Source organism: Saccopteryx bilineata, chromosome 10 (genome assembly GCF_036850765.1).
Source record: "Saccopteryx bilineata isolate mSacBil1 chromosome 10, mSacBil1_pri_phased_curated, whole genome shotgun sequence".
NCBI classification, from domain to species: Eukaryota; Metazoa; Chordata; class Mammalia; order Chiroptera; family Emballonuridae; genus Saccopteryx; species Saccopteryx bilineata.
This window is the reverse complement of record NC_089499.1, coordinates 56,904,053-56,922,981: the sequence shown is the minus strand read 5'-3', so window position 1 is coordinate 56,922,981 and position 18,929 is coordinate 56,904,053. Positions and strand designations below refer to the sequence as shown.

General features: G+C 39.9%; 1 protein-coding gene across 3 annotated transcripts in view; it reads left to right on the top strand.

Moving 5' to 3' along the window:
* Positions 1 to 18,209, top strand: part of NEK4 (NIMA related kinase 4) — a 60,534-nt gene extending 42,325 nt beyond the window's left edge. For 2 of the 3 annotated variants that reach the window (XM_066245248.1, XM_066245247.1), the window contains one exon: positions 16,363 to 18,207. In XM_066245248.1, coding sequence (XP_066101345.1) covers positions 16,363 to 16,455 — 93 coding nt within the window. In that variant the 3' untranslated portion in view covers positions 16,456 to 18,207. Of the gene's footprint in view, positions 1 to 16,362 lie in introns of all 3 variants that reach the window. The other variant, XR_010727311.1, reaches the window with a different exon arrangement.
* Positions 18,210 to 18,929: the final 720 nt, after the last annotated feature.

Here is an 18,929-nt window from a genome sequence, read left to right as displayed (position 1 = left end):
CATTTATCTTTTTATTGTTGAGTTGTAAGAGTTCTTATATATTCTGGATATAAATCCTTTATCAGGTACATGATTTGCAAACTATTTTTCCTATTCTATGATTGTTTTTCAGTTTCTAAAAGCATTGCCTGTATCACAGAATGCTTTAATTCTGTTAAAATTTAATATATCTATTTCGTTTTTTGTCGCTTGGTGTTGTATCGAAGAAGACTATCCCTAATCTAAGATCACAAAGATTTATTCCTATGTTTTCTTCTAAAAGTTTTATTTATTTATTTATTTAATTTATTTTATTGAGTGAGAGGAGGGGAGGCAGAGAGACAGATTCCTACATACACCCTGACTGGGATCCACCTGGAAAACCCACCAGGGGTGATGCTGTGCCCCTCTGGAGCATTGCTCTGCAACCAAGCTCTTCCTAGTGCCTGAGGAGAAGGCCATGGAGCCATCCTCAGTGCCAGGGGCCACCTTGCTCCAATCTAGCTATGGCTGCAGGAAGGGATAAAAGAGAGAGAGAGAGAGAGAGAAGCAAGAGGGGTGATGGAGAAGCAGGTGGGTGGTTCTCCTGTTTGCCCTGACTGGAAATTGAACCTGGAACATTCACACACGAGGCCAACATTCTACCACTGAGCCAACTGGCCAGAGCCAAAGTTCTTTTTTATTATTATTATTTTTTCTTTTCCAAGTAAGAAGAGTGGAAATAGAGAGAGACTCCCGCATATGCCCCCACCAGGATCCACCTGGCAACCCGTGTCTGGGGCTGATGCTCTGCCCATCTGGGGCCATGCTCACAACTGAGCTTTTTTTTAGCTCCTGAGGTGGAGGCTCCATGGAGCCATCCTCAGCGCCTGGGGCCAATGCGCTCAAACCAATCAGGCCATTGCTGAGGGAGGGGAAGAGAGAGAGAGAAATAATGGAGGAAGGGGCAGAGAAGCAGATGGTCACTTCTTTTGTGTGCCCTGATAGGGAATTGAATCTGGGACATCCACACATTGGGCTGATGCTCTACCACTGAGCCACTGGAAAGGACCTAAGAGTCTTGTTTTTTAAACACAATTAGATCTGTAACCCATTTTTAGTTAATATTTTGTATCGTATAAGGAAGGGCTCCAACTTCATTCTTTTGCATATGGATATCCTGTTGTCTTACCATCATTTGTTAAATTGTCTTAGCACCCCTGTTGAAAATCAATTGACTGTAGCCTGACCAGGAGGTGGCGCAGTGGATAGAGCCTCAGACTGGGATGCAGATGACCCAGATTCAAAACTCTGATGTCGCCGGCTTGAGCATGGGCTCATCCAGCTTGAGTGGAGGCTCCCCAACTTGAGCATGAGGTCAATGGCTTGAGCATGAGATCATAGACATGACCCCATGGTTGCTGGCTTGAACCCAAAGGTCTCTGTCTTGAAGCCTGAGATCACTGCCTTGAATCCAAGGTTGCTGGCTTGAGAAAGGGATCACTTACTGTGCTGTAACACCCCTCTTCATCAAGGCACATATGAAAAAGCAATTATTGAACAACTAAGGTATCACAACAAAAAATTGATGCTTCTCATCTCTCTCCCTGTCTGTCCCTATCTGTCCCTCTCTCTGACTCTCTCTGTCAAAAAAAAAGAAAGAAAAAAATCAATTGACTGTAATGTAAAGGTTTATTTCTAGACTCTCAATTATGTCTTTCCTTATGTCTGTACCACACTGTCTTGATTATGTAGCTTTGTAGTAAGCTTTGAAAACACAAAGTGTGAGTCCTCCAACTTCACTCTTTTTCAAGATTGTTTTGGCTATTATTTGGATTTCTATTAGGACACTATAGAATTTTGTTTTGAATATATTTTAGTTTAACTTGCCTGACTTTTCTGCTTAAAGTTAACTATATATTATACTTAAATTTTTTCTTTTTGAGATATTAATTCATTATGTATGTTCCCAGATTTGAAAGTAACAATAAAGCATACCTATATAACACAAACAATTCTATACTAATTTTTATTTTTACTTTATTTATTTTAAGTGAGAGGAGGGGAGATGGTGAGACAGACTCCCACATGCACCTCGACTGGGATCCACCTGGCAATCTGGGGCTGATGGTCAAATAAGCTGAGCTATCCTCAGAGCCTGAGGCTGACACTTGAACCAGTCAAATCACTGTCTGCAAGAGGAGAAGAGAAAGAGAAGGGGGAGAGGGAGGGCAAGAGAAACAGATGGTCACTTCTCATGTGTTCCCTGATTGGGGATTGAATCTGAGACTTCTGTATGCCGGGCTGACACTCTATGCACTGAGACAATAGGGCAGGGCTCTGTACTAATTTTTTTTTTCTTTCATTTTTTTTCTGAAGCTGGAAACAGGGAGAGACAGTCAGACAGACTCCTGCATGCGCCCGACCGGGATCCACCTGGCACGCCCACCAGGGGCAATGCTCTGCCCACCAGGGGGCGATGCTCTGCCCATCCTGGGCGTCGCCATGTTGCGACCAGAGCCACTCTAGCGCCTGAGGCAGAGGCCACAGAGCCATCCCCAGCACCCGGGCCATCTTTGCTCCAATGGAGCCTTGGCTGCGGGAGGGGAAGGGAGAGACAGAGAGGAAAGCGCGGTGGAAGGGTGGAGAAGCAAATGAGCGCTTCTCCTGTGTGCCCTGGCTGGGAATCGAACCCGGGTCCTCCGCACGCTAGGCCGATGCTCTACCGCTGAGCCAACCGGCCAGGGCCTTCTGTACTAATTTTTAAAAATTATTTATTGTCGGCCCTGGCCGGTTGGCTCAGCGGTAGAGCGTCGGCCTGGCGTGCGGAGGACCCGGGTTCGATTCCCGGCCAGGGCACATAGGAGAAGCGCCTATTTGCTTCTCCCCCCCCCTTCCTCTCTCTTCCCCTCCCGCAGCCAAGGCTCCATTGGAGCAAAGATGGCCCGGGCGCTGGGGAAGGCTCCTTGGCCTCTGCCCCAGGCGCTAGAGTGGCTCTGGTCCTGGCAGAGCGACGCCCAGGATGGGCAGAGCATCGCCCACTGGTGGGCAGAGCGTCGCCCTGGTGGGCGTGCCGGGTGTATCCTGATCGGGCGCATGCAGGAGTCTGTCTGGCTGTCTCTCCCCGTTTCCAGCTTCAGAAAAATACAAAAAAAATAAAAATAAAAATTATTTATTGTCTTTCCTTATCTGAATAGAAAGTTAATAATATGTAAATATTGTGGAACATACAGATATTATTAAAAGATCAGTATAATCTTAGCACTCAGTGATTCTAGGTTTTGTTCTGTCATTCTATAAGCAGTAGTAGTAGTAACACTTTAAAAAGTGCGGCACAGTGTTCTAAGTACCCTTACATTTGTTAAGTTGTTTAAATCCCAACAATGCAGTGAAGTTGGTACTGGTATCCCCATTTTACAGATGAGGACTCTGATGCGCAGACAGATTAAATGAGTTCCAAGGTCATGTTGTTAACAACTTGCTGAACAGTGGGTCTTCAGTGCAGTCAGTCTGATTCCAGAGACCGTGCTCTTAACCACTGTTCTATACTCCCTTTCATCCTCTTACACATATGTCTGTAGTTTTGCTGTCTATATACACACCCATCATATCCATATCATAGTTTGTTTGTTTTTTTGAGAAAGTAAGGGGCAGGGAGAGAGAGAGAAGCATCAAGTTGTTATTACACTTAGTTGTGCACCCATTGATTGTTTCTCTTACATGCCCTGACTGGGCCTTGAACAGGTGCCCTCAGGATCGAGCTAGTGCTCTTGGAGTCAAGTTGGCACCCTCATGATTGAGCCCAAGACCTTGGGGTTGAGCTAGTGATCTTTGGATCAAACCAGCGACATTGGAGCTCTATCCACTGCACCACTGGCCAGGGCACCATAGCTTTTTTTAAAAAGCAAAAAGGATTATACTATATACAGTTTTGTAGCCTGTATTTTTCACTTAACAGTACCACTGAGCTCAGAAGCACAGCCAACCCCTTGTAGTAACAGTTACTCCTGATTGTCCTGTGCCTCAAGGCCACTATTCTTTTCCTATTTTCCCTGGCTAATTCCTGGTTGTGATAATCAATCATAGTTCACATCATGCAAATTATTCCCCAGTAAATCAGTTGTTTTGAGTCAGATCTGCATTATGAAAATTTTTAGAGTAGTAGAAATGCCTGAACATTTTTTGACTGGTTGTTCTTTTTGGAGATTTATTTATTTATTTATTTAAAATTTTTTTGTAAGAGGAAGGGAGGCAGAGATAGACTCTCACATGCACCCCAACCAGGATCCACCTGGCAAGCCCACTAGGGGGCAATGCTTTGCCCACCTGGGGCCCTGAGCTGTTGCATCTGGAAGCATTTTTTAGTGCCTGAGGCAGAGGCCATGGAGCCATCCTCAGTGCCCGGGGCCAACTCATTCTAATCAAGCCATGCCTGCAGGAGGGGAGAAGAAGAGAGAGAGAGAGAGAAAGAGAGAGAGAGAAGGGAGTGGAGGAGGGATGGAGAAGCAGATGGGTACTTCTCCTGTGTGCCCTGACTGGGAATTGAACCTGGGACTTCCACATGCTGGGCCGACACTCTACCACTGGGCCTACTGGCCAGGGCCTTTTGGAGATTTATATTTTACTTTTTCAATAGTAATAATAACAACAATAAAACCTTAAGTTCCTAGAAAAACAGTTGCTTCTCTACCAAGTTAATAATAAATGATATATGAATATTATTTTAATTTATTTATTTCAAAATAATATTAAGCTAACAGAAAAGTTACAAATATAGTATAGAGTTCCTGAATACTTCTCACCTTTTCCCCACTTTTGCTTTATTATGCTCTTTTTTATATGTAAAATAATTTTTTATTTATGAGGAAATTATAGACATGATGTTCTTTTACCTATAAATTCTTTGGCATATTTCCTAAAAACAAGAATATTTCCTTACATAACAACTGTACAGTGATCAAAATGAGGAAATTAACACTGATAAAACACTTTCTTTCAAAATTGATTTTAATTTATTATGTTTACATAGATTCTAGTGTCCCACCAAATACATCCCCCCATCCTTGTGTTCCCCTCAACATCCCCCTTGTCCCCCTCCTCCCAATGCCCTCCCCCTTCCCTCCAGGATTTGCTTTTCTGCTTTCTATAATGCTATGTTATGTATATATAATTTCACCAATCTCTTTCCCTTCTCTGAATACCAATGACATACTTCAAAGATATAGAAAAAATATTCCAAAAATTTATATGTAACAAAAAAAAAAACATGAATAGCCTCAGCAATCTTGAAAAAGAAGAATAAAGTGGGTGGTATCACACTTCCTGATATCGAGTTATACTACAAGGCCATTGTACTCAAAACAGCTTGGTACTGGCATAAGAACACGCATATAGATCAATGGAACAGGTCAGAGAACCCAGAAATAAACCCATACCTTTATGGACAATTGATATTTGACAAAGGAGGTAAGAGCATACAATGAAGTAAAGATAGCCTCTTTAACAAATGGTGTTGGGAAAATTGGACAAGCTACCTGCAAAAAAAGTGAAACTAGACCACCAACTTACACCATTCACAAAAATAAACTCAAAATGGATAAAAGGCTTTAATGTAAGTCGTGAAACCATAAGCATCTTAGAAGAAAACATAGGCAGTAAGCTCTCCGACATCTCTCACAGCAATATATTAGCTGATTTATCTCCACACGCAAGTGAAATAAAGGACAGGATAAACAAATGGGACTACATCAAACTAAAAAGCTTTTGCACAGTTAAAGACAATATGAACGGAATAAAAAGACAAACCACACAATGGGAGAACATATTCAACAATACATCTGATAAGGGGTTAGTAACCAAAATTTATAAAGAACTTGTAAAACTCAACACCAGGAAGATAAACAATCCAATCAAAAATGGGCAAAAGAAATGAATAGACACTTCTCCAAAGAGGACATACAGATGACCAATAGGCAGATGAAAAAATGTTCAACATCACTAATCATTAGAGAAATGCAAATTAAAACCACAATGAGATATCAACTCACACCAGTCTGATTGGCGGTCATTAACAAAACACTATTAATAAGTGCTGACAAGGATGTGGAGAAAAGGGAACCCTCCTGCACTGCTGGTGGGAATGCAGACTGGTGCAGCTTCTGTGGAAAACAGTATGGAGATTCCTCAAAAAATTTAAAGTAGAACTGCCTTTTGACCCAGCCATCCCACTTTTAAGAATTTATCCTAAGAACACCATATCACTGATTCAAAAGAAGAAATGCATCCCCATGTTAATGGCAGCATTGTTTACAATAGCCATGATCTGGAAACAGCCCAAATGTTTATCAGTGGACGAGTGGATTAAAAAGCAATGGTACATATTATACACAATAGGATACTACGTGGCTGTGAAAAAGAAGGAAATCTTACCTTTTGCAATTGCATGAATGGACCTGGAAACTATTATGTTAAGTGAGCCAGTCAGAAAGAAAAATATCATATGATAAAACACTTATCTAATCTGTCTATAGACCTTATTTAAATTCCACTGTTACATTAATATCCTTTATAGCAAAAGAAAAAATTTTCTGCCTATTATAGATGTTTCATTTAATGAAATCATACAAAATATATGGTATTTTGTGACTATCTACTTTCACTAGCATATATTTTCAAGCTTTATCTGTGTAGTAGCATATATCAGTTTCTTCATTCCCTTTTATGGTTGAACAATATTCCATTGTATAGATATACAGTAGTCCCCCTTTATCTGTGGTTTCACTTTCTGTGATTTTTAGGTACTTATGATCAACTGTGGTCCAAAAATATTAAATGGAAAATTCCAGAAATAATGCATAAGTTTTTTGTTGTTTTTTTGTTTAGCAAGAGAGAGGGTCAGACAGGGACAGACAGGCTGGAAGGGAGAGAGATGAGAAGCATCAATTCTTCATTGTGACATCTTAGTTGTTCTTTGACTGCTTTCTCATATGTGCCTTGACCGGGGGGAGGGGGGGGGCTCCAGCAGAGTGAGTGACCCCTTGCTCAAGTGACCTTGGGTTCAAGCCAGCGATTTGGGCTCAAGCCAGTTACCATGGGATCATATCTATGATCCTATGCTAAAGCAGGTGACCCCACACTCAAGCTGGTGAGTCTGCACTCAAGCCGTATGAGCTTGCACTCAAGCCGTATGAGCCTGCACTCAAGCTGGCAACCACGGGTTTTCGATCCTGGTTCCTCAGCATCCCAGACTGATGCTCTATCCACTGCACCACCGCCTAGTCAGGCCTAAATCTAAATGGCATGCCATTCAGAGTATTGTGATGGAATCTCGAGCTGTCTTGCTCCCTCCCATCCAGGATGTGAATCATCCCTTTGTCCAGCATATTCATCTTTATGTACAGTACAATAAAATATTTTGAAAGAGACCACATTTATATAACTTTTATTACAGTATAATTGTTTATTTTATCGAGTTGTTGTTCATCTCCTACTGTGTCTACTTTATAAATTAAACTTTATTGCAAGTATATATGTATAGGAAAAAGTAGCCCTGGCCGGTTGGCTCAGTGGTAGAGTGTCGCCCTGGCGTGCAGGAGTCCCGGGTTCGATTCCCGGCCAGGGCACACAGAAGAAGTGCCCATCTGCTTCTCCACCCCTCCCCCTCTCCTTCCTCTCTGTCTCTCTCTTCCCCTCCTGCAGCCAAGGCTCCATTGGAGCAAAGTTTGCCCGGGCGCTGAGGATGGCTCTGTGGCCTCTGCCTCAGGTGCTAGAATGGCTCTGATTGCAGCAGAGCGATGCCCCAGATGGGCAGAGCATCGCCCCCTGGTGGGCATGCCGGGTGGATCCCGGTCGGGCGCATGTGGGAGTCTGTCTGACTGCCTCCCTGTTTCCAACTTCAGAAAAATACCAAAAAAAGTATACATCAGGTTTCATACTGCCTACAGTGGCAGGCATCCACTGGGAATCTTGGAACATGGCCCCCACAGATAAGGGGGTATTACTCTACCACATTTTATCTATTTCTCAGTTGATGGACATTTGGGTTTCTACATGCCTATCATAAATAATTCTGGTATAAACTTTTGTGTGGATTCACTTCTCTTGGGCATATGACTAGTAGTAGAATGATAACTAGTAGTAATATGATAGGTCTACATTAAACGTTTGAGGAACTTCCAGACTGGTTTCCAAAGTGGCTGCATCATTTTACATTCCTAACGGCAGCAGGAGAGGGTTCCAATTTCTCCATATCCTCACCAATGCTTGTTACCATCTGACTTTTTTATTATAGTGGGTATGAAATGTTATTCATTGTGGTTTTGACTTACTTTTTCCCAATGACGAATGATGTTGAGTATCTTTTCCTGTACTACTTATATTTGTATATTTTCTTGGAGTTATATGTGTAAGATACTGAGTCCCAGGACCCCTCACATTTACCCAGATCTGAGGGTCCTCAAGTCCCTTACATAAAATAGTATAGAACTGCATACAGTTGGCCCTCCACATCAATGATTTCCCAACTGAGGAGTGAAAATAACTATTTTTGATTCTTCAATAGTTGAATTTGAGGATGCAAAACCTGGAGGTACAGAGGACCAGGTTTCTTGAAAAAAAAATCAAACACAAATATAAGTGGATTTCTGCAGTTCAAACCTTTGTTGTTCAAGGGTCAACTGTAGTTGTGTTGTTCAAGTATATATTGAAGTCTCCAACTATAATTGTAAAACTGTTTCTTCCTTCAATTCTATCAATTTTTGCCTCATATTTTGATAGTCTTGGGTGCATAAATGTGTATATAATTATTATGTCTTTCTGCTGTATCAATCCTTTTGTTAATATATTATATAACATCTTTGTCTATTGCAGGGGTAGTCAACCTTTTTATACCTACCGCCCACTTTTGTATCTCTGTTAGTAGTAAAATTTTCTAACTGCCCACTGGTTCCACAGTAGTGGTGATTTATAAAGTAGGGAAGTAACTTTACTTTATAAAATTGATAAAGCAGAGTTACAGCAAGTTAAAGCATATAATAAGAATTACTTACCAAGTACTTTTTGTCGGATTTTCGCTAAGTTTGGCAGAATAAATCTTTATAAAACAACTTACTATAGTTAAATCTATCTTTTTATTTATACTTTGGTTGCTCTGCTACCGCCCACCTTGAAAGCTGGAACGCCCACTAGTGGGCAGTAGGGACTAGGTTGACTACCACTGGTTGTAACCTCTTTGATTTCGGGTCTGTTTTGTCTGATATTAGTATAGCCACCCCTTCTTTCTTTTGGTTATTGTTTGCATGGGACATTTTTTTCAGTCTTTTCACTTTCAATCCATTGTGTCTTGTAGACAGCATATAGTTTTATTATCCATTCTGCCAATCTGTGTCTTTTGATTGGAGGGTTTAAAATAATTACTGATAGGGAGGGACATACGTCATTTTGTTATTTGTTTCTATATATGCCCTACAGCATTTTGTTCCTCATTTCCTGCATTACAGTCTTCTTTTATGCTACATTTTTTTTGTAGTGAAACATTTTAATTCTATTTACATTGTCTTTAATGTATAGTCTATATTTTCTTTGTGGTTACCATGGGGATTACATTTAACATCCTAAAGTTTTAATACTTTAATCTGAATTTATATCAAATTAATTTTAATAACATACAGAATTTCTGCTTTATAGCTCTGTCCCTGCCTCTTTTGATGTCACAAAATTTCATCTTTACGTATTGTCTATCCAAAAAGAAACTAGTAAGTGTTTGTTTCCTCTAAGTGAGAGGAGGGGAGATAGGGACATAGACTCCTGCATGTGCCCCGACTGGGATCCACCTGACAACATTGTTTGGGGATGATGCTTGAATCAGCTGAGCTATCCTCAGTGCCTGGGACTAATGCTTGAACCAGTGGAGCCACTGGCTGTGAGAGGGGAAGAGAGAGAGAGGGAGAGAAGGAGAGAAAGAGAAGCAGATGGTCGCCTCCTATGCCTGCCTTGACTGGGGATCAAACCTGGGTCATCCCTATGCTGGGCCGACGCTCTATCCACTGAGCAAACCAGCCAGGACCCAGACTAGTAATGTTTTTAATTTTGTAGAAAACAAAATGTAGAGTTACAAATCAGAGTTACAATAGAACTAGCTTTCAGAATAATTTTTTTCATGTGTTTAAGTCATATAGAAAACAAAAAATTATAAATCATTGTTACAACACTACTGGCTTTGATAATGTATATGTCCCTGTATTTACCTTTATTGAGATCTATATTCATACAGCTTCAGGTTACTATCTAGGATCCTTTCATTTCAACTGGCAGGATTCCTTTTAATATTTCTTGCAGGACAGGTTTAATGCTAACAGGTTTCATCTTTTGCTTATCTGGAAATGTCTTAAGTTCTCCTCCCCCCCCCCCAGTTTTATTGAGATATAATTGGTATTGTGTAGTTTGTGGTGTACAGCATAATGATTTGATACTGTATATATTGCAAAATTATTTCAGTTAGCTTAACATGTCACCTGTCATAGTTAAAATTTTTTTCTTGTGATGAGAACTTTTAACATCTGCTCTTAGCAACTTCAAATAACAATACAGTATTGTTAACTATAGTCACCATGCTATAAATTATATACCCAGAACTTATTTATTTTGTAACTGGAATTTGTACCTTTTGACTACCTTTACACATTTCCCTTATCCCCCACCTCCACCCCCTAATTAGTGGCAACCACTAATCTGTTCTATGAGTTTGGGTTTTTTATATCCCACATATAAGTGAGGTTATATATTGTTTGCCTTTTTCTGACTTATTTCATTTAGCATAATGCCTTCATGGTCCATCCATGTTATTGAAAATGGCAGGATTTCCTTCTTTTTTCTCTTACTTTTGAAAGACGTTTTTGCTAGATATAGGATTCTTGGTTGATAGGGGTTTCTTGTTGTTGTTTTTTGGTTTTTCACTTTGAAAATATCATCCTGCTTCTGGCCTCTGAAGTTTCTGATGAGAAATTTGCTGATAATTTTTAAAAAGATTTTATTTATTGATTTTACAGAGAAAGGAGGGGGTAGAGGAGTGACAAGTGTCAACTCATAGTTGCTTCACTTTTTAGTTTTTCATTGTTTGCTTGTTGTATGTGCCTTGACTGGGCAAGCCCAGGGTTTCAAACCTGTGACCTCAGTGTTCCAAGTCGATGGTCTAGCCACTGCTCTACCACAGTCCAACTGATAATCTTTTTTTTTTTTTTACCATGTGAAAGAGAGAGAGAGAAGAAGGGAAAGAGATAAGCATCAACTTGTAGTTGCATGAATTTAGTTGTTCATTGGTTGCTTCTCATACCATGACCAGGTGGCTCAAACTGAGCCAGTGACTTCTTGCTCAAGCCAGAGGCCTTGGGCTTCAAGCCAGCAACCTTTGGGCTCAAGCCAGAAACCATGGGATCATGCCAATGACCCCATGCTCAAGCTGGTGACCTTGGGGTTTCAAACCTAGGACCTCACCATCCCAAGTGAACTCTCTCTCCACTGCACCCCCACCTGTCAGGAAATCTCTTGTATGTGATGAGTCACTCCTTTCTTGCTGCTTTCAAGATTCTCTCCTTGTATTTGGCTTTCAACAGTTTGATTATAATGTATCTGGGTGTGAACTCTTTGTGTTCATCTTACTTAAAAGTTTGTTGAGCTTCTTGGATGTTTTTTATTTTTTGATTGTTGTTGATGATGGTGTAGAGTCACGAGCACTCAGGAAGGCAGCCATAGGGTCAAGAAGAGTACCAGGCCTAATTCAGCTTCTACCTGGGCCTCTTACTAACTGCATGAGTTGTTTTATTGCTCTTTATTGTTCTTTTTATATTAAACTTATTGGGGTGACATTGGTTAATAAAATATAGGCTTCAGCCTGACGTGTGGTGGTGCAGTGGATAGAGTATTGACCTAGAATGCTGAGGTTGCTGTTTTGAAACCCCAGGTTTGCCCTGTCAGGGCACATATGAGAAGCAACTACTGAGACTTGATGCTCCAAGCACTCCTCCCTGCCTTTCTCTGTCTCTTTCCTCTCTATGAAATCAATAAATAAAATCTAAAAGTAAGTTATATAGGCTTCATGTGTACAATTTGATATCACCTGTGTATTGCATTGTGTGTTTACCACCCAAAGTCAAATCTCCTTGGTCACCATATATTTGACCCCCTTGACCCTTTACTACCTTCCATTTGGATGTTTATATTCATGGCTTTCATTAAATTTGGTAAATTTTTGGTTACTGTCTTCAAATAATCTCTCTTCCTCTTCTTCTCTTTTCCTGGCACTCCTACAATGCAAATCCCTTGGAACCGGCTTCTGCTGGACGGGGGAGAGGTTTTTAACAATATCAGTGACAGTTGCAACAGTGGTTGCCTGCCATTGAGTCTGTACCTCCATGATCAGAAGCAGTAATAAGCTCTCTGTATACTCATTCCTGGTACTTGGAAGACAGGGTTTTTTTGTTTGTTTGTTTGTTTGTTTGTTTTAAGACAGGGTTCTTATTGCCCACTCTGGCTTCTAGAACTGTGTGCAAATTGCTCTAGGAACATCTTCACAGCTTCCTGCTATCAGGGTGGAGGGTACTAAGAGCTGAAATTAACCACAACTTATTATCAAAGCCTTCCCATGGATGTTGCAAACCTTTAATAGGCTCCAGATTTCCAAATTAGTTACATCAAGCAGATTCTGCTAGGGCAATTTTTATCTATTTGAGGACATGTATTCCTATTGCTTTCTCCTCTGCCATCTTCAATACATATTGAATTATACAGTTGCTTTTAAATTCAAGTTAGAGAAGAAAGGAAAAGTAATATGCATGTATATTGTGTTTATTTATACAATTGCCTTCAGCAGTATTTTTGTGTTTTCATGTAATTTGAATTACTGCCTGAGGTCTCTTCCTTTCAGCCTGATGAACTTCCTCTAGTAATTCTTGTGAGGAGGCTAGCCACAAATTATATTTTTATCTGGAAATGTGTTTGGCCTTCATTTTTGCAAGATAGGTTTACTGGTTATGTGATTATTGGTTGAAATTTTTTTCTCTGAGCATTTTGAATGTTATTCCACTGCTTTCTGGTCTCCCTTGTTTATAATTTAGCTGTTAATGTTATTTGGATTCCCTTATAAGTGATGTCATTTTTCTCTTTCTGCTTTCAAGATTTTCTCCCTGTCTTAGGCTTGTAGCCCTTTTACTTGAATGCGTCTGTGGATCTCTTTGAGCTGATTCTGTTTGGAGTTCATGAGCTTCCTGGGTGTTTAATGGTTGTTTTTTTTTCCTTTCCCTCTGGTACTCCCATTACACATGTGTTGGTGTGCTTAAATGGTATCCCACATTTCTCTGAGGCTCTGTTTATTTTCTTAATTTCCTTTTTTCTCTGTTTTGTTTTTGTTTTTTTTTTTTGATTATATAATCTCTATTCATCTATCTCTAAGATTGCTTAAAATTCTTTCATCAGTTCAAATATACTGTTGATTCCCTCTGGTGAACCTTTTATTATTGCACATTTTAACTCCAGAATTTCCATTTGGTTTTTTTTCTTTTTTTTTTTAAAGATGGATTTCTTTTCTTTTCTTTTCTTTTTTTAAGATTTTATTTATTCATTATAGCGAGGGGAGGGGAGGAGCAGGAAGCATCAACTCCCATATGTGCCTTGACCAGGCAAGCCCAGGGTTTTGAACCGGCAACTTCAGCGTTTCCAGGTTGACGCTTTATCCACTGCGCCACCACAGGTCAGGCTCTTTTTAGTTCTTTTTATCAATATTCTTTGATATGACATTGTCATCATACCTTCCTTTACTTCTGTAATCATTATTTTCTTTTGTTTTGTGTACATGTTTATAATGGCTACTTTAGTGTGTTTTTCTGTTAAATCCAGCATCTGGTTGTTCCCACAGGAATTTTTTTCTTTGCCTGTTTTTATCCCCAGTGTATGTGTCATCCTGTTTCTTTGCATATCTCATAACTTTTTATTGGCAACTGGAAGTTTTAGGTATGTTTTTACAAATCTGGACACTGGCCTCCCTAGCAATGAGGGTTGTCATTGTTATTCATTTGTTTAGTGGTTGGCTGGATTATTTTAGTGGTCTATTTTATTTTACCCTTTCACCTTTCCCCACAACGTAAAGCCTTTGATGACCCTCAGTAGTGCAACCTTGGGTATGTCCTCAACCACCTTGGAATGACAGAGGGTTTGGCATCTCTCTCTGGGCACTCTCCCTTTCCCTGACCTTACCCAGCTTTATGGTTTTTTAGTTGTCAGCTGATTGCTTTGCTGTTTTCAACAATGCCCTGAGGTATATATATATATATGCTGCTACAGACTAATCCACAAATTCAGTCACCTTTGAAGGGAGAGTTCCCAAGGTCAGTGTTTAATCTGCCAATCTCCTCCCGGTTGCCTTCCACCACTACCTCATTTTCTTTGTTATCGTTTTTTTTGTTGTTGTTGTTTTTTACAGAGACAGAGAGAGTCAGAAAGAGGTATAGACAGGGACAGACAGACAGGAATGGAGAGATGAGAAGCATTAATCATTAGCTTTTCGTTGCGCATTGCAACACCTTAGTTGTTCATTGATTGCTTTCTCATATGTGCCTTGACTGCGGGCCTTCAGCAGACCGAGTAACCCCTTGCTCGAGCCAGCGACCTTGGGCTCAAGCTGGTGAGCTTTTGCTAAAACCAGATGAGCCCTCACTCAAGCTGGCAACCTTGGGGTCTCAAACCTGGGTCTTCCGTATCCCAGTCCGACGCTCCATCTACTGTGTCACCGCCCGGTCAGGCTGTTTTGTTTTTGAGAGCATGCTTAGGTTTGAATTTTTCCTTAGTCTGTCCCAAATGAAGTCAGTTTATTTAGGAAAAGATTCCTAGGCAAAATCTCTGGGCAAAACTCTAGAACTGGGTGTGAGGAAAATTAGCATGTTTGCTTCTGAGTGTTATCCCCACTTTAAAAGCTCATAGGGGAGTGAGAGGGCTGTAGTCTCTTGATCTTCTCAGCATGCTTCATCCAGAATGGAATCTTCACTTTTTGGCTTGGGCCAAATATGGAGTAGGACTCTAGTATTTTCAGTGGCCCTGCACCCAAGGTAGACCCCCCTTCCTACAAGTCCAAGCTGGGTGTAAGAAGGAAGCTTCCACCTCTTCCCTGCACTCTTCCAAAACTTATCTTCAACAACAGGTATTGAGGACAGGATGAGATAAATATTCTGATGCTGTGCCCCTTCTAGGAACATAGTCTTCTGACTGGGAGGCTTATGGGAAGGGAACCCTGGTTTTTTTTTTTTGCTCCACCAATGGGATGTAATTCTGTCTCAAGAGCCTGGAAGTGCAGAGGGAGGCAGTTGATCTTAGTTCAAATACCATAGACTCTCTCTTAATGAGTTTTAGATTTGTTTGAAAAAAAAATTATGTCTTTATTTGCTGTATGCACATAGGACCATTTCCAGAGACTAAATGGTTGGGTTTTAGAAAAACAAATTATTAATTTTAGAGAGAAAGGCAGGATGAGAAACATTGATTTGTTTTTCCACTTATTTATGCATTCAGTGGTTGATTCTTGTATGTGCCCTGACCGGGGATGGAACCTGCAACATTGCTTTATCGGGATGACGCTCTAACCAACTAAGCTACCCTCCCAGGGCCTAAAAGGGTGGTTTTAAAAAAATAATTTTCCCCGGTTTCGCTGAGGGAGGGGTCTGCAAAGCTCCTCATGCTGTCATGCCACATGTGGGACCAACTAGGATCACATTTTATATTTAGTTGTTTTATCTCCTTTAATCTGGAACACTTACTCCATCTTTGTTTTGACCTTGACATCTTTGAAGATGCCATGTTTTATAAAATGCATCTGGGTTTGAATTTGTCTGACCTCATGAGTAGATTCAGATTATGCATTTTGGCAGGAATACCACAGAAGTGATGTTGTATCCTTAGTACACTGTATCAGGAGGTCCATGACATCTTTTTAACACATCCATTAAGGAATTTCTTTCAACGTAGTATCACATAGTAAATTTTCTTGATCTCTAGTCAAATTGAATTTTCTGTATATTAATTGGTTATTTGTATTATTTTGTAAATACCTTTGCTGAATTATCTGTTGGATTTTATCAACTCTGATGTTCTACCATTTTGTTTTATTGATCCTAAGAGCTTTTCATATGTTAATGGTATTCTTTGTCATGTTTGTTGAAAATACTTACCCTAGTTTATTGTTTGCTTTTCAATTTCTTATGACTATTTTTTGGTATCTTGAAGTTAAAATTTTTATGTAAATATACTATTAGTATTTACCAATGTGATTTCCACCTTTGGTGTCATGCTCAGAACAGCTATTTTTCTAAGATTACAGAAATATTTTTTCTACTACATACTGATTCTTTTATTTTTCCCAAATAGGTGCATTTGCAGGAGCACATGCGTGAAAAGTATACAACTTACAGTGTGAAAGCTCGCCAATTGAAATTTTTTGAAGAAAATGTGAATTTTTGAGAATTTATTTTAATTGCTGCCAGAACTGAAGACCTATATTCAAAGGTTTTTGGCTTAAACAGAAGCACACTTATAATGATGGCTACAGGCTATTCACTCTCCATATAGCCCTTTGGGGTTTTTTTACTGGAGAAGAAATGGGAGAGAACAGAGTAATATGAAGCAAGTTCACAAAAGAAACTTTGGCTTATTCTCTTTGTGAGGAAAAATCTGTTATAAGACTGGTTATTGTTTACTGAGCCTTAAATCTCCAACTTTATATTTAGAACTTTATTTTTTTAAGGACCTAATTATAACTAGCTTGAATATAAGACCATGTAATATTGGATTAGAAGTTTTATATTATACTACACTGGTAAAAGCAGTAGGAGAAATAAATAACATTCTATGTTCAGTGATACTATTTGTCATTGTTAATAATCTTAGGTAGTTGATAAATTATTTTTTTAAAAAGTCAATTCTAGATTCTGGGAGTAGATTTAAAGAATATGAAGTTGTTTCTAGTACTTGAGAAATTGAATTCCTCTTTACATATTGATGGATGTTTAACATTTTATTTTCATGTAATATGTACCTCATTGAGGATATACAAGAATTGGAACTAATAGAGATTTTGCTTTTGTGAATCAATGTTTTACATGCTGGTTTTTTATTTTTACTTTTTATATTTTTCTGAAGTGAACAGCGGGGAAGCAGAGAGACAGACTCCCACATGCGCCCGACTGGGATCCATTCAGCAAGCCCACTAAGGGGTGCTGCTCTGTCCATCTGGGGCATTGCCCCATTGCAACTGGAGCTTCTAGCACCTGAGGTGGAGACCATGGAGCTATCCTCAGCGCCTGAGCCAACTTTGCTCCAATGGAGCCTTGGCTGCAGGAGAGTAAGAGAGAGAGAAAGGAAGGAGAGGGAGAAGGGTGGTGAAGCAGATGGGTGCCTCTTCTGTGTGTCCTAACCGGGAATCGAACCCGGGACTTCCACACGATGGGCTGATACTCTACCAATGAGCCAATTGGCCAGGGCCTTTAGTTTTATTTTCCCATCAGTGAAAACATTTCTTAAACACTTACTCCTTTTTCAGTTAAGCAATTTGTAAGGAGAGTCCAGCTCCTCTTAATCATGTTGGACATATTTGTCTCCTGAAGTTTGGCTACTTGTACATCAAGATATTGGTTGTCTTCCCATGTTTTAAATGTGTGCTTATATATCACATTTCTTATTAGTTGTTTATAAGGAGTAAATGCCTACCTTATAAAATCTATAAAATAGATTTTATAAAATAATTCTTGATTAGTAATTTTCACTTTTATATTCAGGGCATTCTAAAAGCGAATACTTCTCCAGAAAATTTTGTTTTTATAACTAAAAATGTATCTTCTTTGAAAGTATACACACACATAAAATACTCTAATGAAATTTTCCCTTTCCAGTCACATAACAGACCTTAACTGTTTGGGTAGGTACTATTTCTGAAGCTGGGAATAGAATGATGAATAAATAACACAATACTCCTTGCCCTTACAATGTTCATAAACCTGGTTTCTGAGACTTCTTTTTACTTTGAAGAGTTTGTTAGAACTCAACTATATATCTAATCCCAACGCCCCAAGAGGGCAAATCTTTGGCAAATTGTTTGTCTTCCTAAGCTATTCACCATTTCTACATCTTTCTGGAAAGTCATTGATTTACTTAAGTTTTCTAACTTACAGGTATAAAGTTGTACATACTATTTTATTAGAATTTAAAAATCTCCCACATAGGGCCCTGGCCATTTGGCTCAGTAGTAGAGCATAGGCCTGGCATGCAGGAGTCCCGGGTTTGATTCCTGGCCAGGGCATACAGGAGAAGCGCCCATCTGCTTTTCCACCCCTCCCCCTCTCCTTCCTCTCTGTCTCTCTCTTCCCCTCCTGCAGCCAAGGCTCCATTGGAGCAAAGTTGGCCCTGGCACTGAGGATGGCTCTATGGCCTCTGCCTCAGGTGCTAGAATGGCTCTGGTTGCAACAGAGCATCGCCCCATGCGGAGTCTGTCTGCCTCTCCATTTCCAACTTCAGAAAAATACAAAGAAAAAAAAAATCTCCCACATAGTTTATTATTCCTGTTCTGTATATTTTTATTATTTAAATATTTATTCCATTTTCATGCTAATTTTTAAAATTATTTTGTGGTTCTTTTTCTTGAATGCTTAATAATTCTTTAAGATAAAAAAAAAAAAAAAGCCTGACCAGGTGGTGACGCAGTGAATAGAGCATTGACTGGGATGTGGAGGACCTGGTTCGAGACCCTCAGGTTGCCAGCTTGGTTTGAGCAAGGTTCACCAGCTTGAGCCCAAGGTCGCTGGCTCAAGCAAGGGGTCATTCGGTCTGCTGTAGCCCCCCAGTCAAGGCACATATGAGAAATCAGTCAATGAACAACTATGGAACCACAACAAAGAATTGATGTTTCTCATCTCTCTCCCTTCCTGTCTGTCTGTCCCTAT